At 38.1% G+C, this 27,486-nt stretch overlaps 1 protein-coding gene across 4 annotated transcripts in view; it reads right to left on the bottom strand.

Moving 5' to 3' along the window:
• WAPL (WAPL cohesin release factor) overlaps positions 1-27,486 on the bottom strand; it is a 137,288-nt gene that overhangs the window by 8,919 nt on the left and 100,883 nt on the right. For all 4 annotated transcript variants that reach the window (XM_033065626.1, XM_033065627.1, XM_033065625.2 and 1 more), the window contains 8 exons: positions 17,865-17,960; positions 14,720-14,872; positions 14,334-14,470; positions 12,243-12,354; positions 6,845-7,072; positions 2,900-3,011; positions 1,864-1,961; positions 400-476 (listed from right to left, as the gene is read on the bottom strand). In XM_033065626.1, the coding sequence (XP_032921517.1) occupies positions 400-476; positions 1,864-1,961; positions 2,900-3,011; positions 6,845-7,072; positions 12,243-12,354; positions 14,334-14,470; positions 14,720-14,872; positions 17,865-17,960 (1,013 nt within the window). The remainder of the gene's footprint in view (positions 1-399; positions 477-1,863; positions 1,962-2,899; positions 3,012-6,844; positions 7,073-12,242; positions 12,355-14,333; positions 14,471-14,719; positions 14,873-17,864; positions 17,961-27,486) is intronic.

Here is a 27,486-nt window from a genome sequence, read left to right as displayed (position 1 = left end):
ACAAGAATCTCTGCCAGGGAGAAACGCCAAGAACAAAATTTCACTATTTTGATTCTTAGGTATACTGTCAATTCTGCTATGCTCCATTCCAGTAAACACTTAGGTATAATGAAAACACAATAAACAAATGTCGCTTCACCCTCTTCTGTGTTCCTTAGCACAGCAGGAGCTGAATCCACAGCTTTTACAGACCCAACAGTAGCAGCCCTACACACTGGTACTATTCAGGTAGCTGCCTATACCCCCATCTACATTAACTTTACTCAATTAAAAGCAACAGTGGAAATTTTGGTGTTATTCACTCCTAGAATCTTCTGGTATAAACCATTTTTTTTTTACTCTACCACGTGAGGTATTTTGCAAAACTGGAGTTTTTGGGGATTTTTTTCTACAACTTACTTAGCTGAGGAGACTATGAGCTGTGAGTCTTTGTATGCTATCAGATAGCTCTGATTCTCTGGATTATGCACAGTTACCTAAAGAGAGAAGGAGAAAGTAATATTAAAATACGAGAAGTTTTGTCCCTGAAACTATACTACTACTATACTTTATTCAGTTCCACATTTCTTGGCTATTATCCAGTGTAAACTTTCATTCCTCATTTTTCAGTATTTTCTTGGAGTTTTCCTCTCTAAATACTTGTGGCACTGAAGATAGAACCATTTTCCCTGATAAAGTACATTCTGCTGCATGGTTTCTGTTTTGCCATAGCAGAACCCTGAATCCACATTCTGGGACTACAGTTTCCCAAGTGTGTAGACAGAACACAATTTGGAATCAATTTTCAGAAACAATACAACTTCTTCTTGCACTTGCATGATTTGGCATGTTTTGAATTCTGTCATCTCTCCTTGACAAGCATCCTTAAGTCCTAATTTGAATATTCTAACCCTAGACAAGGCTCTTCTACTCTTGCTTGGCAATTCCATCTATTGAATACAAAAGCAGAAAATTATTCTGAAATTTTTTTCTCACTGCTGAGAAGAAAGGTAAAGAGAATTTTAAGACACCCTTCAACAATTGTCCATCTTGCACAGTTTTAGCTTGCATTTACACTATTTTTAATCTGTCCTTCTATTTTGGCGAAGAAAACAAGTGACCACTACAGCTATTTGCCCTCTAATTTAGGTTTAAGGTGTTGAGTGAGATTCATTGACCTGTACTCTGATCCCAAATGTTTTCTGATGTGCAAAGATGTGTTGCTAGAACATAACAAGGTTCTTCTGCTTTCTTAGGGTATCACAACAGAAACAGTACACCAGTAACAAACACCAAACTCAGTGAAACAAGGCATTGTAGAGGAACACACACACCCCATTCCTGTCACATCAACTCCACAAAAATAGCATGTATCTCGATTTTCTTCCAAGTTCTCAAAGAAATATTTGCCATCTGCATTTACACACTCAGCAGATGACAGGACTTGTTTCAAGGTCATTTGCTCTTTGAGCACTTCCCCAGCTGATGGTTCAAAGCAGCAATTCTTAACATTGGTTTATTGTTTCTAAGAAAATCCCACTTCTATAATGATCAGTTATTACTAGATACACATTAGAGAGTCAAACTCATGCCTTGAAAATAACATCCATAAAAAGCAGCTTTTTGTAGGAACTTAGAAAAAGCATAACGTCATATTTAGTTACTTTTTACCAAAAATAATCCTGGAATGTGGTACACACAGAATAGCAAATTAAATTTTCAAACACTACAGAAACACTGATAACAATCAGGAAGTTTGTACAGTCTATAAAAAAATAAAAATCAATGTTATAGAGCTATAATGTGACTACATACTGAAAGAATGCAAACCAGAAGTGCTTAAGAAGCAGCTTTCAGAAATGCAAAGGATCTGCTCATACTCACACTTTCTAAGACCCGTAAACATCTCTCTGCACCCCATAGTGAAGCAACCAACTTCTCTTCATTTTCATCACTGCTTAGGTGATCCACACATTCTTTAACTAAACACAAAAAGAAGTTGTTGTCCTCCATAAGTAAGAGGTCTTCAAAAGTTAGGTGTACAAACTAACCAGCTACTCAAGAGTTGTTATCAACCTCGTTTTACAATTTGCACACCTCTAATGGCAGGAAACAATCATGAAGACATGATTAACACTCCAAAGTTTTCATTTCTTCAAGTAAATGAAAAAACCCCAACCCTTACAAGTTTGAGACTGTTGTTACAAATTACCTAACCATGTATTTTAATTTTCTCTTGCCAGTAACAATGTCCAGCACATGACTGTGTTCCTTAACTCTAAGGGAGTCTTAAAAAAGAGACAGGACAGGCTCACACTTCCCAGACTTTAGAAGTCTGAAACCATAACCTGAAACTGTGCTCAAATTGAATACTTTCATTTCTCCAATCCTTCCTTTGTTCTCCCACTGCTTAGTTAAGGCCAAGCTTTATTCAAGTAAAGAATTCATTTAGAAATGCCTCTTTTCCTACCTAGGAGGTTATGATCAAAAACACACTGAGACATATCTTTGAAAAAACAATGGACTCAACCCTCCCCCTTACTTCTTGAAGGGTTTACTTTCCTTTGGTGTATTTAATTTAAAAATCTCTGGCCTGAAAATAATTCTAGAAGACTGTAATGGAGATTCCACTCTAGGGTAAGTGTGCTGTACAGAGATATGCAACAGCATTCTGTCCAAGTTCAAGCCATTTTTATTCTGTTTAACATGAAAACTACTTTCAATTCCACCTGCAACAGGTTAAAATAACTAATATTTTTCAGTTACTTGATATTGAATTGTGTATTTATTTTTAACATTGCTAAGAAAAACACATAATATTTGTATTTTTAACCACAGGAAATGAACATGACAAAAACCAAATATTTTATTACAATTCACTATTTTTTTTCATGCTGTCAAAGCAGTATCCCCACTATACCTTTATCTACAATATGATCCAGACCACCCAGAAGTCGTAGTTCTTCTTTAAACCAGTCCCCAGCTCGCTTTGAGGTGAGAGATAGTAATGTCTCCATTGCCAAATGCCCAGTCTGAAAGGGTGAGGTTTTGGAATTAGTGAAATCATGATATGCAGCTGTAGCAAATATACCAAGTCATACAAATATATGTCATACAAAACCCATAAAAATGAAAGTATAGATTCTGAGAAGAACCACCACCAGAGGGAGCACGGACAGACTGGAAAATGTGCGTATCTTTAAAAAAAATTACCATACTGATAAAAAAGGTACTTTGCATTTTCAAATTTTCTGCATTTTATTAATAGCCTAGAAAACCCTGTCATCTGTTTCTCGTGTTATCAAAATAAGTGGAGGAAGTAAATGGATGGATCAGCCCAGCAGAAAAAAAAAAAAAAAAAAATCAAGAAGATCCCCAGTGAATACAGCTTCTCAATCTCTCACACACTTCAGCTTTGCTGCTCATAGATCACAACTGCTTCCAGTGTAGGCATCTTGTGTTTTTAATTTTAAAGGTACAGAATAAAGCAATTAAACTGAACAACTGCAGGAAATCTTATTTACTGATACATTTTTTGGAAAAAAGGAGGAACACATATATAAATTCAGTAAAGTAAAGGTAAATTCACTCCCTGCAAATGGGAGAAGAACAGTACTCATCAGGCTTGAGCAAACATTCAATTGTCTTGGTATGAGCCCTCCCCCATCCCATCTCCAGTTGCTTTCCTTGCTTTCAAAATACTTGATTTCCAAGGAGGAAAAGAAAGTTGAAGATCAGATAAAGTAGAGTTACAACCCAAAGTTTTTTCTGGGCTGTATGAGCAAGCCCTGCAGCACACTGGCACCATGAGTATAACAGTAATGGATTTCTCCAGGGCAAATGGAAGCACCCTTGGGTCAGCAAAGTGTTGTGTGGATCAAGAGAACACAAGCAGCAGTAAATCTACAATAGGTCAGTTAATTTCCTAAATACCTTCACCACAAAAGCTCAAAGGCCACACAATATTTAAAACATGGTGATTATTTTCTGCCAGAGAGCAGTAAGACTTCAATTAACTCTAGAAGAATAATGTGATATTTGTATATGCTAATTTTCTCTTTTTTTAAAATAAAAGCAACGAAACCTCATAACCCTTTTGCTTTTGAGCAAAGTAATCCATTACATTCAATTTTTTGTCAATTACTACTAAACTTTAACACCAAAGGCCCAAAACATGGTTGCCTTAACATTTCAGTCTTATGCTGAGAGTGAAAACCAGAATAACCTCCTTCTGAAACCATCTGAAAACACTAGTCACTCCTGAAGGGGTTTGTCATGATGCAACAGTGAGGAGGTAGCTGCAAAAGCAGGAGCTCCAGAGGGCTGTGCTCACTGACAGATGAGGGCCATTTGCTGAGGTGAAGGCCAAGTTCTTCAGGTTTATCTTCTTCTTATCCAGCACGACGAGCCTGAAACAACTTCAACCTGCACACACCTCCTTCTTGGTTTCTGGGTTTATGTTTTTAATGTAAATAGCAATCCAGAAAACAGAACCTTTGAATATTCAAAAATAAGTCCAGCCTAACTTCTAGACTGACACACAATATTGTATGTGAAAAGATGGAGGCAAATTGATCATCTTCGGCTGATGCACGCAAGATTCAAAAAAGCAAAGGTGTGACTGGTCAGGCATAAACTGGAGGTATGAAAATATCTGTTGCAATCCTCCAGTTTTGCACTATGGGTATGTCTGAGTCTGAGAAAGTACAGAGCTTTTCTTTACCCCCAGAAGATTTGCATTTTTGCTTGCATTTTCTGCCTATCATTTAGTACAAAACAGATTACTTACTGTATCTCATGACAGGGATCTACATGAAAGCAGCTTGATCTTCAACATATGAAGTTCATTATTGTCTCAACTTACCATTGCTACTATTTTAAACTGAAGAGAACCTAATCATCTCATTTGGCTTGTAAATATTCTCTAAATACTACACAGTCTCTGCTTCTAGATGGTGCAGCTGGGAGGAAACCAGTTTCCATCTGTGAGGTACTACAATATTCAATGCATTTACAGCAACAGCTCGAAATAAATTTAAGAAATAGAGCTGCCTCAGGGAAAAACCCTTAAACAGAGCAGCTGAAACTGATGGCCTAGGATATTAATGCTCTTTACTCATGAACAACTTCCTCACAAGACAGAGACCCTTTTGATATAACCTCTCCTTTTAAAACCCATGTCTAAGAAAACACAAGAACAGAATTACAGTTCATAAAACAGCAACAGTCTAGATCAGATTATGAATATGAGAAAAGCTCAAGCAGGAGACAGTGGTCTTTGTGGCTGGATGCTTTAGCAATGAGGAACCTGCACCAGCTGTTCCATGCTTAATAAAGGGAGCTGTCTTACATTTTATAGTGCAAGAGATATCCTGGCACTGACAAACACTGCTATGTGAGCTGTATTCAGTGCCAAAACAGCACTGAAAGAAAACTCCGATTGTACCAAATCCTAGCTGATCGCCACCTAGAGAACAAATTTCATTCTGTGGTGGTACTTTCAGACTGTAAACTGAAAGTGCAGAATATAATCTCATGTTTATTCTTTCTTTGCAGATTTCCAAGGCCAGAAAGTTAATTCAAGCTCCCTAATGGCACTTTTCATATGTTTGTATGAAACAAGCCTAAAATTGAAATTTGTAATCCATTGTCACCCCAATCTGATTACCAAAGTTAACAATGATGTCATGGATATGATCTTCCTCACCCAAAATTCAGCTCTTGCTAAAGCTATGGAACAGTGACTCTTCGTACCAATTCAGTTCTCTGTTTCATAGCAAGAATTTAGAGGGAAAACACCCCAACAAAACTCTTTCTAAACTGATACAAAAGTCCCAAAAAGTACAGAAGAAAGTGCCAGCTCAACAAGGCACATCATCTTTTAGTCTAACTGAACATGGAACACAATCCTGACCACGGATTACTGTCAGGAGTTGGAACATTACTTGCACAGACAGAGCTCTGAAAAGCTCACTTCTTAAGCAATAAATCAGAAGCTTCTCCCGTTGGGTATAAGTATTACAAAAAAAATGGCAAAAACCCTAATAAGAATCTTGAAAATAATGTATTACAGAATGTAAAAAAATCAAAATCATGCTAACATCCACTGTACTAAAATATGGCAAAAGCAAAGACACATTACTTCTTTTTGTCATTATGGCCACTCATCTAATCAATCTGTCAATCAATTCTTTAAATACACTCTTCTAAAAAGCCTTGCAACTTATGCTTGTTTTCTAAGCTAGCTTGATACTAGCATCAAACCATGGCCAAATTTAATTTTAAACAGAAACAGTTCACTCTGTTGCAGATAAAGGTATTTTCATAAAGAGCAAGTATGTTTGAGAAAGGAAGGAAAAAAAATTCATCCACATTCATGGTAAGCAACAGAATTGCCACCATGCTTTGGGTAGGAGAAAATAAGTTTCTGAAGGATAGAGGTATTTTTAAAAGTGAAAAACTGCATGACAGTCTTAATTTAGCACCAATACTCTTATTTCCATGCACAAACCCCTGTTAGTGAAAGCACTTATAAATCTTCGGCAAAGAAATGGAGTCAAATAATCTAAGTGTGGATTTCAAACACACAGTTTAGTGTTACTTGTTTGCAACAGCTCCCTGTAACTAGCTACCCTTAGCAGGGGCAAACAGACTCAGATAGCTGAAGAACATCCTAACTTGATCCTAACAGCCTTTGAAAAAGGAAACTTCAAATTTGAAGAAAACACTTGCAGTGGAACCAGATATACATGAAACACCAGGAATCCTTTGCTGGGGACATGAAATGAAGGATGATGCTTGCAAGTTCAATTTTATTAAGCATTCCACAACTGCCAAGGCTTTCCAATAAAAGCATGTTACCCACCGTGATGTTTTCGAGATCAAGATGTTTGTTGTGAACAGTTTCACAGAGTCTTCGAATTTTTTCCTTAATTTTATTCATGTCTTTTTCATTCAGCAGCTTGGCAGAGGAAGCATCTTGTTCCAATTCCAGAAGCCGTATCATCAGATCTAAACTAGCTCTGTCTAAATCCATGTTCAAGCGATCTCTACTCAGGATGTACATTAGAGCTGCTGTACAAAGGGACAAATTCTTGGGGTGGGAGAGAAGGAAAAAAAAACCAGTTAGATTTTAAGTCATTTTAGGCAGACCTTTTACTATTTTTAATAAACAAGTTAACGAGTCATAAAAGAAAATGCCTTACAGGCCCCAGTCTTAGCATTTGCATGAGCACTCACTGTTGAATGGAGATTCCTTCTAGCAAGTTACTAATGCTTTCTCCTGACAAATGAAACTGAGACAAAAAGCACTCAACATATTTGCAAAGCCCCAATAGAAAAGCAGGGATTTCTACTTTTTATGGACTCAGTGCCACAGGCAGAGTTAAGAAATAGTAACTCCAGTAACACAGTATTAGAGAAGAGACAGATGGCAGGGGAATAAAGTAAACCAGCTCAGGGTACATGGCAAGGTAGGTGAACATTCTGGTTCGAGGGGATGAACTGGTGACAGCACCAGAAAATCCAGAGATCATGGGGACAGCATCTGCTGGGAGGGAGTGCCTAGGGACATAAATTCTGATTCTGCCAAATGGGTTTGTCAGTTAATAGTTTATCCAAATTTTTCCAGAATAAACACATTTTACTCTCAGGGGAATTTTTGGAAGTAGACAGAGTATACACCAACTTTCATCTGTGCCTCATTCCCATCAGCCCCTAACATGTTAATGTTACTAACCTGACCACCTCTATCTTAGATAGAACTGGTGTAGAGTCACATCTGACTGCCTAAATAACACTTAATTCTTCTTAAAGTAGGAATTAAATTCTACCTTCATGAGGCTCCAAAAAAGCCACTGCAGAAGATGACTGTCAGGAAGGGACAGACAGCAATGAAGCAAAGCCATCCATCCCTGGTGTCTAAGTACTGCACTTGCACTGCGAGCACTGAGCTCCAAGATACAGGAGAGAGAAGAAATGTTCACTGGGAATAGAGGTGTGATGGGAACAAAACTGTCAGAAACCTCTGCCAATAAATGGAGAAGTTGAGAGTTGGGGGGTGTGTGGGACATGTGTGTGCCCTACTGAGTTCAACCCTCAGGATTCAACATACTGCAAACATCCGTCACAATTGTTTCTGTATAACATAAATCAAACATGGAAACAAACTAATTCTGGAATATAAATGTTGAATAACTCAACAGGAAAGAGCAGAATTCTGTGTCATAGCAGATTAACATCTTGTTTAGAGTCCAGCCAACCACCAAAGCAATCATTATCTGCTCTGTTTATTTTAGAAGTAAGTAATAATCATACCTGGTCATACTAAGCATATGATGCATATGATAAGTATCAGCATTTCCAAAACAGGATTAGGCAGCTGATAGTCTATCAAAAGCTATGTCAACACTCCTTCATAAGCTAAGGAGATCCTCGGGTGAATAAAGACTTTAATCTGACCAACAATCAAAGATGTGTTTGAACTACTGAAGCAAGGAAACGTGGTTTCCAAATCTAAATCTTTCACGAATACATGAAGACAAGGTTGTTAAAAAATCCACAACAAACTCTTAGCTGTGAACATCACTACCCCAGTCTTTTGTCATTACTCCAGCCTTGCCAGATGTAAGGCAGAAAGCATCTATGTCACCTGTCTGCAGAGGGTATACATTATTTACCCTTGGTTTTCACTAACTTTCTCCAATAAGCCTTGCAATTTTATAATTTTAATTACAGAAATCGTTTACTCTCCATTTACTTGCAGCTGGCTTAAACTGCACAAGTCAGGTTCCTTGAAGAACTGGGCTCTTCCAGAACGGCAGCAATTAAAACAGGATACAGGAGTACACACATTCCAGAAGAACCAAAGGTTAGCTAATCATTGTTCAGCCAATGCAGGACTTGAACATCTATGAAGAACTGTATTTTAATGACCAGCATTATCTAGGTGAGTTTCCTGGTTTAAAAAAAATGGTCAGTGTCCCAAAGGAGTTTCTATCAACCAGAAAGTATGCAGCAGTTAACCAAGGGAAAGTGCTGTATTTATAATCTGGGCTGCCATTATTTTTAGTAATTTCAAAAAGTCAGAGACTGTTCTCAGATCATTACTCAGAAATGCTTTACAGATACTCCAAAATCTGGTAGGGGCAATCACACTCATCTGCACACCTCTGTACCAAACCCTTGCTGCTTCAGGTTCCCTTCTTTTCAACCCAATCAGCTTTCCACTATTATGGGAGCAATGGTTCCTTTTCCCTCTGCATCAGCTCTGCCAAGATTTCCCCTCAGACCGGCCACCCAGGTTACAAGACACTTAAATGTGATCAGATCACCAAGACATGGCACGGGAGGTTTCAGGCTGCAGGAGGGCTGGTGGAAAAGCAAAGATGGACTGGCTCTGTGTGCCAAGAGCCAGGTTCCTGCCACAGCACATACACAGAGGGATTAAGGCCAATAAGCCTCCAAATGCTGATGTGCAACAGGAAAATAGCAATGGTATAAAAGTAAGGACCTCAAATGTGAATGGTGCTTACAGCATGGAACAAACCTGCTTTAGCTCCACACCAGTGATACGCATTTTGTAAAGCTGGTTTCTCCTAGTCCCTATAGGCTTCATCTTGAATAAAATAATTCTACATTTTGCTGTGATCTTCTCTAAGTGTTTAATTAACCACGCTGCCTGAATGCTATCTCATGGCCTACACACACACACAAAATTCTGAATTGGAATGAAGGGAAAATTGTTGGTACAACAGTTTTTGATTAGTATTCAAAGAGAACAAAAAACTTAACCGAAGAACCAATGCCACCCTTACAGACTGCAATAGAAGAGTGATTTTTTCGGGTGAGCTTCCCCCACCCCATTCTATTCCTCAAGATGACTAAAACACATTCTGCTTCCAAATACATGCAGAGAAGAGAAAAAAAGCAAAACAAATAGAATTTGCTCTAGACATAAATTTCATGGTGTATCTAACTATGGATTTGCACTCCATACTTCTACAGAACTCAGGAAAACATCCTGGTTTGAACATACACTCCTGAAATGGCAGACCATTTACACCCACTCTCATCCTTGTCTTCTCTTGTTTGTTCTATTTATACTCCAGGTTGTGGGAACAGATGGTTATTTTCTAGGGTTCAGCACTACATATACTGCACTTTTATCTTTTTAAAAGTTATTCTCATGCTGAAGACATTATAAAATCACATTTCTGTGCTTAACTACTGACAGCTATAATGGAAATATAGTTTTTATTTTAAAAATTAATAATCCTTCAGACTCTTTACAGAGAACCACTGAAGAAACGAAGTCAATTAAAAACTTAAGCTTAAACACCAGTCTATGAGAAAAATTTGGTGGAACAAGTAATTTTCATGTGGTTATTTTTGGGCATAGCTCTGTGAGATAGCTGGTATTTTGTTTTCCCTGCTGGTTCACAAAATGCCAACCGCCAGTATGCAATTGCTACTTTATACTCCTTATGGAAATGTTAAGAGTCCCCTAAACTCTCAGTCTATTCTATTCCTTCAGAACAAAGAATGCAGTATAAGTTCACATTTGTGTCCATTAAAAATGTCACTGTGTCAGTTTTCCCATCTTCAAAATACTTTAAGAAAATATCCACCAAATTGCGCATTTTCAGCTCAATCCTTATTTATCTTACAGGGATTTGGGCCATGCATGCAAAGCCAAACGCAATTTATTATTCTTCAGTTACTTTGAACTGATATTTAGTGGAGAAATTCCTACTCACTTGGGGAAAAAAAAAATCAGTGAAATAATTAGTGAATGAAAGGGTAGTATAGATAGACAGCATGCTCATCCAGAGATGATTGTGATGAAGCACATACTGTCAGTAGTTACAGCATATCCATTAGCATTATCAAGAGGAGTTTGATAAATCAGTAATTTCACAATACTGTAAAACCTGTACCAAGAATGCACTCTAATGATATTCAAACATTAACTATCAATTTTTTTCTTTGACAAAAGGGAGCATTTCATCAAATACACTGGAAATAGTGAATAAAATCAATGCTTTTTGTTACTGCAGACTAATAATAGCACGCAATTTCCTTTTGAACTGTATGTGCTAGTTCTTTTGAAAATGAAGGCATAATGGTAACTGTTAAAAGATGGCCAAAAATACACCCAGCAAGCTTGTACATTTTCCAGAGAACTGTAGCTGTCCTCTGCTGATCTCCCGCAACTCAGCAGTGGCAACTGTCCTGAATAGAGTGACTGTACTTCATTTATTTCTAGTACCACTTGGCACTATTTTGACAGCTCACAAAATAATGAACTCATTGAACCTGGTGCCTGTTTTACAGTTAGCCACTGCTAATTTTTGAGGGAGATGGAAAATAAGCTATTATTCTAAATAAGTTACTTAAAACTACAAGCTTTTTCCTCCCCACCCACAGTAAGATGTCAAATACCATCTCTGAAATGTCTATTTCTGTGGGTGCAAAGTTGCATTCTGCACTGTATGTCATTCCTCTAGAGGTATTACAGAAAATTATAAACCTGATACACACATCTACTACCTATTTCAAGTAAAATCTCATCTTTTCAGTTTTTGTAAAAATATTTCAGGGGATACCCCACAGAGATAACATCAAAAAGAAGGACAACAAAACTGCTTCAGTTTAACTCTTAGGTCATGTTACCATAAATAGATGAAATTACCTTTCCTAGAATCCAACAGAACATTATACACGCTCAGGGCATCCTAAAACTGCAATTACAGCAGTGCTCAAGGAGACAAGCATAAGACATGAAAAAATCCCAACAACAGCTACAGAAGAGGTAGTAACTCCCATACAAGCAAGTCTGGAGACAAGCACTTAGAGCCACCCCCTAAATATAAGGAGGAAGGACTCCTTTCAAGCGTACTTGAAATAATTCAAAATACAACAATAAAACCCTTTAAAAAGCTTAAGAGAATAAATAAATAAAATCGCAATCCAAAGCACAGTCCATTTTCACAAAACCCGTAGTTTTTTTAAAAAGAATTTCCAAACCCAGAAGCACATAAACAGTGGAATAAGGAATTTATCAGTGGAACAAGGTGCTCTAACTTTTTATGCTACTAATGAATGCTTCCTAAAATGGAGCCACTGATCCCAGAGGCACCATCAGATACACTGTACTGTATATATAAAGATATTAACATATACACACATCAGTACACAATATACTGGATGCTTGACCTTGAAGGACCTGTCAAACTTCAGTGAAACACACCATGTATCCATACCTGATGGTGCTGGGAATCATCCAGTGTTTTGAAAACCATGGCTACCATCCCGTGCGCTCTCAGATGCATTCGGAAGCTGGGCATGGCGCACTTAGTCGCCAAGCTGATTACACTGCAGAAAATTAACTCTAGGTTAGAATGACTGAAATGACCATACTTAACAAGAACACCAGACAAACAACTCTTCAACATAAGACTGACTGTGTGCCTCAGACCCTGGCAAACTGCTGGAATGATTCTGCTGAAATTTTTGTAATGCAGGATTGCAATTGGTGAATAGTGATTGGTGAGCAGTGTTTCATGGAAGCTGCCTACCAGCATGACACTAGGTCTGCTTTAGTTTAAGCTTAGCTAAAAGCAGGATTTTAAAGGGCAGTCTAAATTTGCTTCTTAAAAAAACCCCTGAACATTTCCAACAGTTAAATTGAAAGTAAAGTGCCATGGATTGAGCATGAAGGTCTGATTTAGAGACGTCGGAGTGCTCATTATGGACCAAGGCATCATGAGAAATTGTAAATGTGAGTTTCCATTGCTATCTAATGGCTATCCAATTAACTGACTAGTCACACTTATGCCTAACATTACTTATACATAAAACTTTTCTTCTATTTATTGCTGCATTTATGATTGATGGAAACACTACAGATTTCAGAAAAGATCTGACAAACGTATCAGTTAATCAGTGACCAGCATAAGGATTTATTTTAAAAATGGCAGCTTTCCCTAGTTTTTTCAGTAAGCTTTCTGCCATTTCTAGCACAGTGCAACATAACTGCTAAAAACACGTTGCTTTTAAATGTGCACTAATGTGGGAGTAATTCTGCAATCAAGTCTTCCATGACTGCTGAGGAATCTGCCTGTAAGAAATTCACACAGTAAGATGTTCAAAAGAACAAGTGGTCTTTCTGTCTCCAATCACACAGCACCAGTTAGAGCTTACCTATCTGTTTGAGTCTTTTACGTCTACTCCTATCCTTACACATTGATTTTCTTTGGAAAAACACTTTTCTTTTAATTTGTTAACTGAAAGAAAAGATTTTTGTTCTGTTTACATAAGTTACATTCCATTATATAAATCTGTGAAGAATTAGTTTAAAATCTGAGTAAGTTTGTCACACGAGTAAATAAGGAGCACTCTTATGAAAAATACTCCTAAACTATCATTATAGTAGTAATTTATTCTTAGAATGTATATAAATGTGCATAAACAAACTGGGTGGTAGCGTTCTTGTATTTACTCCAGCAACAATATTCATTGCTAATTTCTGAAGAACAAATAAATTTTAAAGTAGCTCTCTTAGAGGCATAGAAAGCTTTTTCTCAGCCACAGACAAATCACAAATAAAGCACTGCCATCACCTATCTATGGATTCAAGTTTTTCTTTCTCCACTATTTTTGTTTTACTGAACAGAAAGGAAAATTTGGGTATATAAAAAATATTATTGCATGGTTATTTTATTTAACATTATTACAATTAATTTTCATGTCCAAGCAATTAACGCTGGTATCAAGGCTCAAACTTTTTCAAAGCAAGGTTAACATTTTTATGCCAACTTCACTATAATGTGTAACTTGAATATTAAGAGTAATCCAAGACAAGTTAAGGAACTTCCCAATTAATACTGAGGCCTCAATCCTTCTAGTGGGTGCTAGTTATGTTATTTCTCAAAAGAAGATAAAGAACAGACAGTTGAAGTTAAACATCTCACTAATACCTCAGATTTTCATCAAACTCTGCAGTCTTATGGGTTTTACTTTAGAACTCAGTTTGCATTAAAAAACAGAAAATATATCACACAAAATGCACTAAACAAACAAGTTATCAGAAGGTATTTTTTTAATTTACAGCAAAGATAACAAGTGTGACAAAGACCTCTTTTACTGCACAATTTACTATTTCATCTTCATTGCCATACTGCTTATGATTATTCAAAACATACAATCTTAATTATTTTCAAATTTTATTCTTCATGGCAGAAGTGCCAGGTAAATGTCAATGACATTTTAAAGCATGGTCACTTCTGTGATGCATTTTTAATTCAGAATCTCTTTAAAATATAGGTTCCATGTTTTGTATTAAGATGTCTTACCTAAGGCAACGTGTGTTTAGGGGCTGATTGCTCTTCAATCCACTTAGCAAGTACTCAATATCATCTGTGAACTCTTGATTTTCACCAAATTCCACTACATCATTGAAGTGCTTTACATGCTGAACAACAGTGTATAACTGGAAAAGACAAATATTTTGACCTAAGTAAGTTGTTCTTGGAATTGATAATAATCTTAACAAGTACAGTTTGAAAATCTATTCAGTTTTAAGTGCAAGGAAACATTAAGATGTTAATAAAGGCCATTCAACTATTCAGATAAAAGTATTATTTTTAATAGGAAAGCTGAATTGTGTTTTGACACTGTTCCTTCAGTAGTTAGGATTACTAGTAATTCTTTATCTTAAAAATTTGTGAAGAATACTTACTTCTTTGTCTTCTTTCCTACATTTCAATGCAGTTACTATCTCTTGATAGGGCTGAGTAGGTATTGTCACAGTTTTTATCACTTTGGGAGGTGGTGCAGGAGCCTTAAAAACTCCATCATCTTTATGAATTGCCTCCTTTGAAGATAGCCTTACCTATTAATAAGAAAGTGCTAAAATGGGCAGATGTTTTGAGCATGAAAACATACACTAAATACATCAGGAAACAGTACAGGTGTGCAATTACCAAACTCACATTTTGGGACTATTTAGTCCTTGCCTTGCACTACCAAGATGTACCTAAGCTGTGTGACAGTGCGTCTACTCTTAAATACAAAAAAAAAAATCACAAAACATTTCCAAGTATCAGGAAAGCTCCAGTAGAATTCTGAAACTAAAACCAGCAGAAGAATGAAATGTCCTTTATATTGGTTCCTTAAGCTTTAGGGTAAGTAAAGCAAGCAAATTCAGTGTTTATAAACAGTTGTTACCCCTCCGCACTGGAGCTTCCAGGAATGCCCATGCTGGTTGTGCTATGGAGCCCTCAGGAAGTGCCTGGCACTGGATCCAAGCACAGCTCTGAGCCAGCCATGCCTCAGCCCAGCCCGGCCAGCAGAGCTCTGTACCAGCTCTTCTGGCCCTGCCTGCCAGAGGACACTGCACTCTTGTCCAACCCTCCAGCCTCACACTCCAAACTCTACCTGGAGGCAGGAGACCACCAGGACAATTTTGCAGCAGTACAACAAAAGTCACACGGAGCAATGAGAGGCACGGAAAAGGCCTCTCCAGCTAGAGCACATTCTCAGTATTCTCTTATTTGTGCTTTTAAATATTTTAGGAGCATAATACCATAGCACAAAATACAGCAAAACCTGTTCTACAGGGAGTAGAGAACTTGATGTTAGGTCTGGAACAACTACCGACAGGTTTCCAGACAACTCAGGCAAGTATTACAGGTTTCTCTTCAACTTTGCTGTATTAGTTTGAGGCTACTACAAGTTGAAGTGCAGCTTATCTTCAGATTACTTCTTTGGCATGAAATCTGATATGAAGACAAAGTACAGCAAATATGGCATATGGAAAAAGACCTCCAAATGCCAAATTCTAAATGTGCAAGTGCCAATGCCAATGGGCATTTACTCACCCTCAATCACTCAGTAACATCATGTACTTAGCTTCCTTACAGAGAAAAATGAGAATATTTTAAAAGTGTGACTGAAAAAATAGAATTAACATGCAGGCATAGAAGATGCATGACCTGTTACTCCAGGGAATAGCTGGAGAGAAAGCCTTCTTGAGCACTGTACACTGACAGATGAAATTAAAATAAAAGCCAAAAGAAGCTGCTATATTACTGAAGTATTCTTTACATTCTGCCTCTATCATTGCTCCATTTCAATATTCACCCACTTAAGCACCAGTGGCAAAATGGTAATAAGCCACCCTGAAAAACCGGTTTAAAGCACACACTGGTGCATTGATCTTATCAGTCTGTGAACACAGGAGAACCACTGAAGGATCTCGTCCAAGTCTTGGTTAATGCCTGCCCCTTCAAAGCAAACTCCAAGGGCGCTTGGAAAGCCCTAAGAGAGTACTTGGCATAAACAGTTTGCATGCTGTGAATTTCTCACCATAAACCTGAGACACATTTCTCCCACCCTTCAGGTGACAAATTTCCACAGAAATTAAAGAGGCAGAATCATATGTGCAAGAACTACCACTGAACACTTGGATAAAGGCTCATTTACCTTGTAACTTTGAAGTATTACACACATGTAAATCATGCTTAAAAACCGCATCTGAAGCAACTTCAGATGCACATCGTAACATGAACAGCAGATACAAATTCCCTTCAGTGGTTTGTTCAACCAAAGCTCTACCACATTCCTGAATTAATATCCTGATGGTTCAAGATTCAAAGTGGAAGTCTGACAAAAACCAAAAGTGACTGTCTGAATGAATGAAACATTTTCCTAGCTTAAAAAAGCCATATCAAAGTCTTTCTGACAAGACTCACACAAAATCTGCCCTTAAGTCAGCTATTCCAGTACTTCACAAAAATTATTACCAAGAGATTCAGTAATCAACAAAACCTTCACTTCAAAGATACATAATTTAAATTGAGAAAGGTGTTTAAGAAAAACCCAGGGCTGAAATTTCTGCTCTCTCCTCAGACTCTAGTGGAAATTGCTGTTTTCAAATCAGTTATCTGCATTTTCCAGGCAGTGCAGTTAACATCCAAAGAAGGTTGTTCAAAATACTGTGAGGAGGCAACCAAAAACAACCACAAATCAAATAGGAAGAAGTACCAGAATATCACAAACAGGGGTAGAATTAAAAAAGAAACAAAAAATAAACAACTACAAACTGATAACAACAAAAGTTGGAGACTTATCACTGCAAAAATATCTACTTTCTGATCTTCTGCTCTCAGGCCAGTACTATCAGCAAGGCACCAAGTGAAATTACGTTTTTTGACAATGAACAATGCTCTCTTATATTTGTAGAGCTTGTTAGTGATTATGCTAAGTCAAAGACCCTGGATTCTCAGAGTCTCAAAAGAGTCTCAAACAACTGCTTTGAGTCTCAAAAACACCAGACTTTTGGACAAACAACTTCAAGAACTGTTTTCACTTCAGGTCTATTTTTTGACATCCAAAGTGTAGGTATCAGCATTTCTGACTGTATACAGAAAATGGTGTTTCTTTCATAGTATCTAAAGACTCAAGTCAGCAATCAGCACTAGTCCACCAGAAAGGAAAAACAAGTGAAAAAGCTCTTTTCAAGTTTTTCCTTTTTCATCAGCAATTTGCTGGCTTCCAGGATTAACTTACTAATGAACACAGGAGTTCTCTCAGAAAATGAAATGGAGTCCATTGGTAGAAAGCTTAACTTCAGCAGATTGGGGAACATAACTTAAGTATTTTTTTGTAACTATATTGAAGCAATATGAAAGATCCTATTCTACAGTACTTGCACTAACAATTTCTTTTCTATAAAATTCCAATGGCTCACATCAGAAAGTGGACTTCATTCTGAATTACTGTGACATTACCAGATAGGAAAAACTTGGGATTTAAAAAAAAACAAAGATCACTGAATCTTGAAAGATTTAGTAAACTTGAGAAAAAACCAACAGTCTACTTACTGGGACACTGGGAGTTTTCAAAGCTGGTGGTGCTGGCAGAGCCTCTGATTCTGGTTGGTTCCAGTGTCTAGCATTATACACTGCTTTTGTGGGAGACTAAAATATAAAAATAAAAGTTATTTCTTAAGTAAATTACCAGTATTCACTATTCACTACTAGTATTCACTTCAAAAATTCTGTAGCAATATTGTAGCCAAACAAGGAAAACGAGCCTCATTTTCCCTGCTGAATTCCCAGTAACAAAAGTTCTCAATATCACATGTATTGGAAAAATCAGGCAGACTTTGAAGCATCTGATGGTTTTAAAGACATACAGACCCACTCAAATGGCAAAAGACATGATATGTATATATTTAAAGAATTTTTTCAGTTGTCCCATCTCTTAAATTTATTCAAAGACAAAAGGTTTGCAACCTTCCTATAGACAAAAACTGACAGCTCGGGGAAACAAACATGTTAGCAAACACCATGTCAGTAGAAATATGACTGGTTTAGAATCAAAATGCAGAACTCAGATTTTGATGCTAGGAGGAATAAAAACACTCAAATGAAATGCCTTAATCCATATTAATAAATTAGGAAGTCTGTTTTTCAGTCTTGCTCAAAAATGTGTCAAGGTAAATCACAATGTATCAAAATTTACTGTCCTTGAATTTTTGGGAAGCATAACATACTCCTTAGAGGAAGCAAAGACAGAATGTTATTTCTAGCATTCGCATTTACCAATCTACTTGCATAATATTGCTTTAGATTAAGACAGCATTACAATTTTTGACAATTTCCCACCATGCCAAGTATCAAGTAAACTCTGTCAGTATCTGCTTCTTCACAGCACCTTTTAAATGTGAAAAAAATAATTTCTAATAAACATTTTCTGTCAAAATATAATATATCAATTATTTAACCCAAATACAGCTCAAGCCCACAGAGAGGCTACATGTGGCAAGCCTTAGGACCAGTCAGGGACTGAGCACCACTCCACAAAGTGCAACAAGGTTCTGGCACGTCAAAAGCTAGAAAGCCAATTCTCTAAGTCAAGTGTTTCTGTATTATCGCAGAGCAAAACTCTACTGGGCTGCATCCTTCTGTTCTTCGCAAGAGAAAGCCCTACTGAACAAAATTTCAAGCCACATCCACAGAATGAAAGCCTCACTAAGAGCTTTCAGAGCCCAAAAGCACTAAACCATTCTGGTCTCCAGACAAGAGAAAGCCTCTTTTCCCCCTAGAGTGTGCTTTGATGTGATCGTAAGAAAACTGGATTGTTAAATTATGTTTCTAAAGCAGTGTTCATGTACCGTTCATCAACATGGACACAGTAGTTATTATCATAAGATTCATCAGTTTTGCAAGGAAGCTCTTTTAGACAGTATCTGTTCAGCTCAAGAAGCTTAACTGAGAAACCAGTTTCATGATCAGGATACTGCAGTTACAGAGGACATCTGGGTCCACAAATAGGAAGAGAGTGTCATATGGATCCCTACTTGAAAAAAGGTTAGAAAACAGTTCAGATGTTAACTGTCTTTTCTTCTATACATTTCCAAGCAGAAAATACTTAACTGGAATCTGACTTAGGGTCTGCAACGAACAAAGGAAGGACAGTTTACAAAGATTTTTTTGAGTTAAGAAAAATATAATTTCACAGATATCTGCAATGGAAAAGAACCACTGAATTGCTCGCAATTGGTTCACATTTCATCTCAGTGCACATTTAACATTAGAGAGAGAAGGTACAAGTTTCTGAGCACACTATCCTGGTATACAGGATCGTTCAAGGAAGCAACACAGTCAAGTAACCTGCATGGTACAGCATTTTATAGAATCAGACCAGTTTAGGGTGAAATTCGCTGCCTGAGTCCCCACCTGTGTGTTCCTTGCCCTTCAGGTCCTGTGTTCCACCAGGAGCCAAACACAGCCCCTGGCAGGCACAGGGGGAGCAGAGTCAGGCTGGGTTTGAGCTTGTCCTGAAGAGGAAGCATCTGGGCCAGTCCCTTGCTGACCACACCATGGAAGCACCTGCAGCCTCCTTGGTTTTTCCAATTCCATCACCTCAGCACACACACGGCAAAGAGGCCCAGCCCACAGGAAGCACATTCAGTGTTGGGGAGGGAGTTAGAACAAAGCACACAAACAGCTGTGGCAGTGCAACCAAAAGGGCCTCACAGCATTAGTGTGTTTCCCTCAGCAGAAAGCGACAGCTGATGCGTAGGAAAGAGTTCAACAGGGCAAACAGATAAAAGCAAATTCCTTCTAAATACTCAGGGCTCACAGGCTTCCAAAAATGGCATGCTTTTTGTTTAACAGTCAAAAATGGGCTTTTCTTCTCTGATTTCCCTTAATCCCTTACTAAATCAAAAGCTAGGGGATCCCAAAGTGTTTTGTGACATGGCACTTTACAACTTAACCATTACTAGTGCAATAGAGAAAAAAGGCTACATTTTACATAAGAAAACAAGTAATGCCACCAATAAATGCCTATTCTGAGAAACAAGGACATCTGCATTTAATAGCTCTCTTGTAACAGAGCCCAAAGTGCAGCTGGAAATAGTAATCCTTAAAATCTCAAATACCTATGGAAGTTTTAGCCACCATTCCTAGTAGTATCTTCCACTTCAAATGAAAAAATATCTAAATAAGTGATTGGCCTGTGATTCCATACCTTCCCAGCAGTATTTCCTTAGACACCTTACCACTTGCTATCTGGTCAGTCTCACACTGCCTGCACACAGCTGGTCCACCAAAACACACCTTCAAAAATCCAACACCGCTTTCCAAAGAAACGTGTTCTAATCAGTTCTAACACATTAATGCAGAAACTTTGGAGCCTCTCTTACAACTCATGTGGACTTCAACATAGTAAACACATCCCTCCTTTCCAACCACCTCTTAAAGCAATCCTCTCATTTTCCCTTGCAGCACAGAATTAGGATGAATTTCCAGAACAAGTGTAAAGAAACTGTTCCAATATTGACCAACCAGTGAGCACTGTGTGGACTTGCTTTGGATTACTGTGTGACAGAACTGAAGCCAGGAAAAGTATCAAAGATCAAATGAATGCTACTGAATAAAGACTTTTCAGAAGGGCTTGATCACAAAAGCAAAGGAGTTTGGTTGGTTAGGGGTGTTTGTTTTTTTTTTAAGGCAACTCAAATACTTGTGATAACAAGTTTCCCTGAGCAAGCAACACTGATATTTAAGCACCAGTAATTAGACTTTCTCTCGAAGACAAGAAAACCTTGCAACTATTCAAATAATGCAGACTTTTTAATAATTCCTTCTCTCAAGACTAACTTGGAATAGACGCAAGTCAAAGTACATAATTCCTTTGAATTCTGTATTCTTAAGGCAAATAAGTTCTGCAATTTTAATCAGCTGTAAGAGCTTCTGCTGAATAGGAGTTTCCTTTTTTCCATACATCTAGAACTGACAGCTGGTTACACAGAGATACATGTCTGAAAGACTGCAAATATTCCAGGGTGGATATAAGGCATATGGTACTGTAGGACTCTGCTGTGGTTCTGGGAGGGTGAGGGCAGATACAAAACCAGAACTAATGCCAGGGATTTTACAAAACACACAGACCTGTCTCTTTTATAAGATCATCTCCAAATGTCATGAACTATGGGTCATGCTTTACTTCCCATCCCTGAAAGTCTCAAAGCTGAAATTTTCAAGAGCTGGCACTCTGCACATACTGATGCAGCACTGCCCACCATTCAGAGATGTAAGAATAGCAGAAAATAAGAGCCAGGGACATGAGTCACACAGAAAATACTAGCAAAACAAGAAAGAGTGTCTATTGGCTGGCAAGAATGCTCTCCAAGGTAGGAGACAATGGAAAAATAAAAACTCCAGAACATTTTTAACAAATATCCTGATAAATGAATCATTTATACCTGAAATGCACTCAGTAAACACTGTATGCTAGATGCTTGTCAAAATGACAAGTTCCAAAAAAAACCCAATAAACAAAATATGAGTTGCCATTCTGTTTTCATCATCATTAAGAATACTATCCTGTCCTGCATGTCTCACTTTGAACAGGAAAAAGGTAACAAGCATGTTATGCAGCACAGAAATACTCATAGTGGACTGTTTCTTTTGAAAAGGGAAAGGAACAAACATCACTCAGAGCAATGAAAAAGAAATCATGCCTGAAAACAGGAAGATGGATTATCAATTCAGCATAGGCTGAGCCATGTTACAGAACAGAAACAGAAGTTAATGTGGACTCCAGATAAGACAGCAGTTTCCAACAGCAATTTAAAACTAGCACCAAGTCATTTTTGCAGCGTTCAAAATCTGAAATGCATCTCCATTATTTGGATCAAAGTAGCAGATTAGTGCAAATAAACCACTGCATGGATTACTTAATTGTGAGGTGCTACTCCATTTAAACACAAAACACATTATGCACACATGTAGCCAGACAACTACAAGCTGTCAGTCAGACAAGTTTTAAGAGTATCAGACAACACAAGGAGCAGGGGAAAAAAATGTAACTGAAGATTTTCTTGCACCAAACTTCTGAAGAACTGCAAAATGCTTTTTCTTTCTTAAAACTCAAAAGGAGGCCCACAGGGCACAACAATGTGATGGATCCAACACCCAGGTGAAACACGAAATCAGAACTTAAGAAACAGGACAAACTGATAAACGAGATTCATTAACAGAAATAGCCAATGTATGCTGCTTATGCTGAGTGTATTCAAAGTCCGGCTCAGAAGCAGAAGCCATATGGTTACGGTCACTGATTTGGCCTGAAACCTTTATGAAATCCAATTAAAAGGGACAGGGTACAATAGTTTAGACATATCAGCACAATACTGGAAATACATTCTTTGTTCAAGAGAAAAGAAAAACCTGCAGTTCAAGGAACACCCTGGCACAAGCATGTCCCAGCACAAATCACTCACACAAATTTCCAGCTCTTTTGGTTGCGAAAGGAAAAGAGAAGCAGGCAAACACAGACACACATTCCCTCCCCTCCTCCTGTTAATCCTAATCTACCCAAAGTGTATCAATCTACTAACAGGAAAGCCTTACAGAACTGTAACTGCAATGAAATTTCAAAGGTTGCATGGCTGGGATGTGCATACACCCACAGAAACGCTTCCACTGAGATCAGTAAAAAACAGCATTCAAATAAATCTCTCAGATGTCCTCATTCACAGTTCTGGGGCTTGCATCACCAAGTCTGAGGATGCTGACCTGACCACATCCCAATGCAACCATAACCCCATAACCTCAGCTGCACCACCAGAGAGCACCTACCCCATGCCACCTGTTATAAGGCCTTGCCAACATCAGGTCAAAATAAAGCTAATTCCAAGTAAAAACTCTGAAATGTGTCTAACAAGGATAATGGCCCTCAACACCACTGACTTCCCCCTCAAGACACGCTCACGTCTCATGGTGCAATTACTGAATGCTCATGAAGTCACAGAGTGAGTGAACCAGCCATGCTCACACAGTACACAGGAGCTGCGAAGACAATTTTGCATATTCATCTGCATATAAATCTCCCACTGGCAAATGAAACTGGTATACTTTTATCCCTTTGAGCATTTTTTCCAATTTTAAAACTTCCTACAGGACTGAGACCTTGTGCAATGTAACATTTATCCTACACAGCTATCTGGCATTGCCAAATTACTAAAACATTAAGTTAATTACTGGAACTATGAAACTGATGTGTGTGTGAGTTTTTTTGTAGGGAATGTGAGGATGCGAGAGAGAATCTAGTTTCAAAAATACTTGCTTGCTTTTTGCCTCAGAGCTAATACCAGTAGGAACTGGTTTATAAAATGCCACGTGTTTCCACCATGACATTAAACATTTTCCATTCAGCTTGATTCTTCTACTTCCTGAAAAGCCTAGCACGCAGCAGGAGAAGGATTTCCATGCTTATTTTACATTTGTTCCTCCTGCCTCTATGAGGACTTAGCCTGTTACATTTACTTTGCATCTCTACCATTCTCAGACAAAGCTGCCAATATATCTGCTGACACAACCTAGAGAACAGGCATTTCCAAGAATGCTGCCACCACAGTTCCACCCAACAGCTTCATATGGAGGACACTTGAGGAAGGAATTTTACCAGGAGGAAAGATCCCAGCTTGACATCTACCAGAACACCCTCTTCACCACAGATTAATATGAAGGAGTGAGAAGAAAATAACTTTGGTCAGCATCAAGTGATTATCTTGAAGTGATAAGACCAAATCTTGGCATTTGCTTTCACTCCAAGATGGCTTTGAGGTGCCAAATCCCAACTCAATTCAGTAAAATTACAGCAGCTACCTCACTCTTCAATTTAGGTGACTAATCTAAAAACCTGCCAGTCCTGACTAGCATCCTGCTTACTAGCTCACACATTAAAAATTGGTTTTGGTCTATTTACATTAATAATAATTTTAAAAGTCCCTAAATGGTAAGCACTTGGATTAAATAAATATGCTTACAGAAGAACTTGTTTTTGCAAATGTTAGGTGAAATAATAGTGTCAGTATGAGGCTTTGGTTTCTAACAAATCAGCTGTTGAACAGATTTATTCTCACCTATTATCATATTTTCTTTTTAAAAAAAATTATTTTTATTCCAGCAATATCAAAATTGCTTACAGTAGACAAGTTAATTATAACTGGCTGGCACTTATAACAGCTCATCTCTTGTTTATCATTCAAAAAAACATATTTGGACAAAAACCTCACCACAAAAACCAGGACTGGGCAGCCAATCTGCCAGAAGCACCAACCAGCAAATGAAAGGAATGCACTGCAGAAGCAGCAACAGGCAGTCACAGGTTGTCAGCTCTGCTCTGCACTGTTTGTCAGCCTGCTGACAGACAAACTGGGCTTAACACTCAACTGAGAGGTCAAAGAATATTTCAATTACCCAAATTCAGCTTGACTCCTCCACAGAGTCAAAACAGCTTATGCCAACTAATAACCTTTCCTCTCAAAAACAAGTAATTTTCACTTGCTAAATTAGGATGCAAAGAGCAGCTCAATGTGCATAGTTATCCACAGTTTATTATCACTGAAAAAAATGCTTTATTACAACTGCTCATCCTTAGAGTAGGACACACTTTAGCTAAAGGTTATACAAGATGAAGACAAGCTGCTCTTTTTAAAATGAGCCCTGGTCAGTCTACTCTGATCCTACCATTATATGCATAGAAAGCTTTGATAGCAAAACTTTTGAATTATGATTCCTCTGCTGCTTTGAAATAAGTTATGGAAAAGTAATTAAGCAAAATCACATAGGTTTGTGCACTTAAGATAGACTAATGTCCACATACTCTAAAACTTAAAATTTAAAGAACAAAGAAAACTTTGATTTGGGGAAATGCTGATTTGTTTGCAGGCCAGCAAAAAGAAACGTTACTCGCAGGATGCCTTTGATAAACATCTGCTGTAAAGCATAACACAAGCTAAGTGGAAAACTACAGACCACAGTGCAGCCTAGTTTCTGTCCCCTCCCACGCACACGTCATTGTCACATTAGCCCTAACATCACTCAGCCAGCCCAGAGCAGGCACGGGTTTGTACTTCTCCAATTTCAAAATACTTTCAAAGACCAGGTATAAGCTTTTCATCTTGAACTTTTAATTTATTAAGAAGCAGCATTTGTTTCAAACTGGTATTTATAGTTTTTTCCAGTCAGAATGAAATGCCAGTGGAGAAAGCTCCCATCAAACTCTAAAAGATCTCTCATACCCTTAAAACACATATTATGACAAACGCTATTAGAAACAAAGGCTCACACATAAGGGTTTTTTTTCAGGTATTGACAGTTTCTGACCTTATAACAGGAGTATGTTATTTTCCATGATGAAATTGACCTCCTCATGGAAAAAAACCCTGCCTATAGGACAAGAAAGATGGATTTAAACAATGAACTAAGGACTAGTTGCAGATCAGACTGAAGTCATACAGAAAAAAAAAAGAAAACTTCTTTTTGGTTCAGCACTTGGTAATTGGAAATAAGTGCTCTTTACACAGTATTGATTTAACATATCTTTCCAACTTACCTGTCCAAAGACCACACTTGGAAATCTTGCACACATGTCTGTACTTTGTTAGATACAGAAGTTATTCTTAAAACTTGACTAAAACATGAAAAGCAATAGTTACAGGGTTATGACATGCTCAAGTTTTCCTCTTGGATACAAAGTTCAGCAGTAGTCTGTTGGCTAAGCCATGTCTGAATTCAGCAATGCTTTCATTCATATATTTGACACTACTGTCATGACTAACCCTACTAATGTCACTTGATCAAAGTGCTGCACGTAATCCTGCTAACACTGCTGTGTTTAGTGAGCATTTCTCAGTTGCAATGTTGACTTAACCAGGTTAAAATGATTTAACCTCTCTTCTTGGGTGCCCTCAACTGAGTACATACAATAGTTTAGAGTTTCCCAGTGAACTGGACTAAGATTAATGTTAAAGGTTTCCTTTCCAGTGAGCTATTTTTGTAGCAATACACAAGGTTGGGAAACTGATGGCACAAGGAAACAGGAGGGAGCTGGTTGAGAGAAAAGCAAAAGTAGCATAACCATGTGCTTCTGCCAGTATTTTTTGCCTGTTTCAGATAAAGCCAGTCCTTACAGTAAATGGGGCTTTGCTGGGTGTGGGACTGCGTTTTTTTGGTTGCTGTTTTTTGCTGCATGATCCAAGATCTCAGCTTTTCCTGGCAAGTGCAGTCCACACTAGTGGAGGAATTTTCAAGCAAGGCCACTTTAGTGTACTAAAGTGAACTAAATTTTAACAGTACTTTAATGTTACCAAAATGTTCCCAGGCACATCAAGCAGTGAAAGCCAAATGCCATGCCACACAGTGAGGCAAGGGGGCCTCATGGCAGGCAGACACCTGTCAATTAACAGCTAAAATGCACTAACAGCTATCAGTTTGATCTAGCACATCCCAGTCAAATCTGTCACTACCTCAAACCCACTAAGACTCATGTCAGCTGCCAAAAAGGACCGCTGTGATTTAACCCCAGCTGGCAACTAAGCCCCACCCAGCTCCTTGCTTACTCACCCCCAGTGGGATGGGGGAGAATCCAAAGGGTGGAAGTGAGAAAACACAAAAAGAGATAAAGGCATGAGTTACACAGGGAAAGCAAAAGCCATGAATGCAAGCAAAACAGCACAAGGAATTCATTCACCACTTCATATGGGCTTGCAGTTGTTCATTCCCAGGAAAGCAAGGCTCCATCTGGCGTAACAGCTACTTAGGAAGACAAAGGCCATCACTCCAAAGGTGTGTGTCCCCTTCCTTCTCCAGATTTTCACATTGCTGAGCACAATGTCATATGGTATGGAATATCCCTTAGGTCATTGCAACCAGCTGTCCCCTCCAAATCTCCCTGCACAACCCCAGTCTCCTGGCATGGTGGGATAAGGAACAGAAAAGGCCTTGGCTCTTTTGTGTAAGTGCTGCTCAACAATAACAAAAAAATCCTAGCACTACCAATAGTGTTCTCAGCACAAACCCTGGACAGCCCTGTAAGAGCTCCTCTAAAGAACATTAACTCTATTCCAGCCAAAACCAGCACACACAGGAAACTCTGTGGTCCAGTACGTGAACAGGCCAAAGGAAACACCATGAACATCAAGTT

The sequence above is a fragment of the Catharus ustulatus genome, chromosome 8, assembly GCF_009819885.2.
Source record: "Catharus ustulatus isolate bCatUst1 chromosome 8, bCatUst1.pri.v2, whole genome shotgun sequence".
Lineage (NCBI taxonomy): Eukaryota > Metazoa > Chordata > Aves > Passeriformes > Turdidae > Catharus > Catharus ustulatus.
This window is presented reverse-complemented; position numbering and strand designations above follow the sequence as displayed.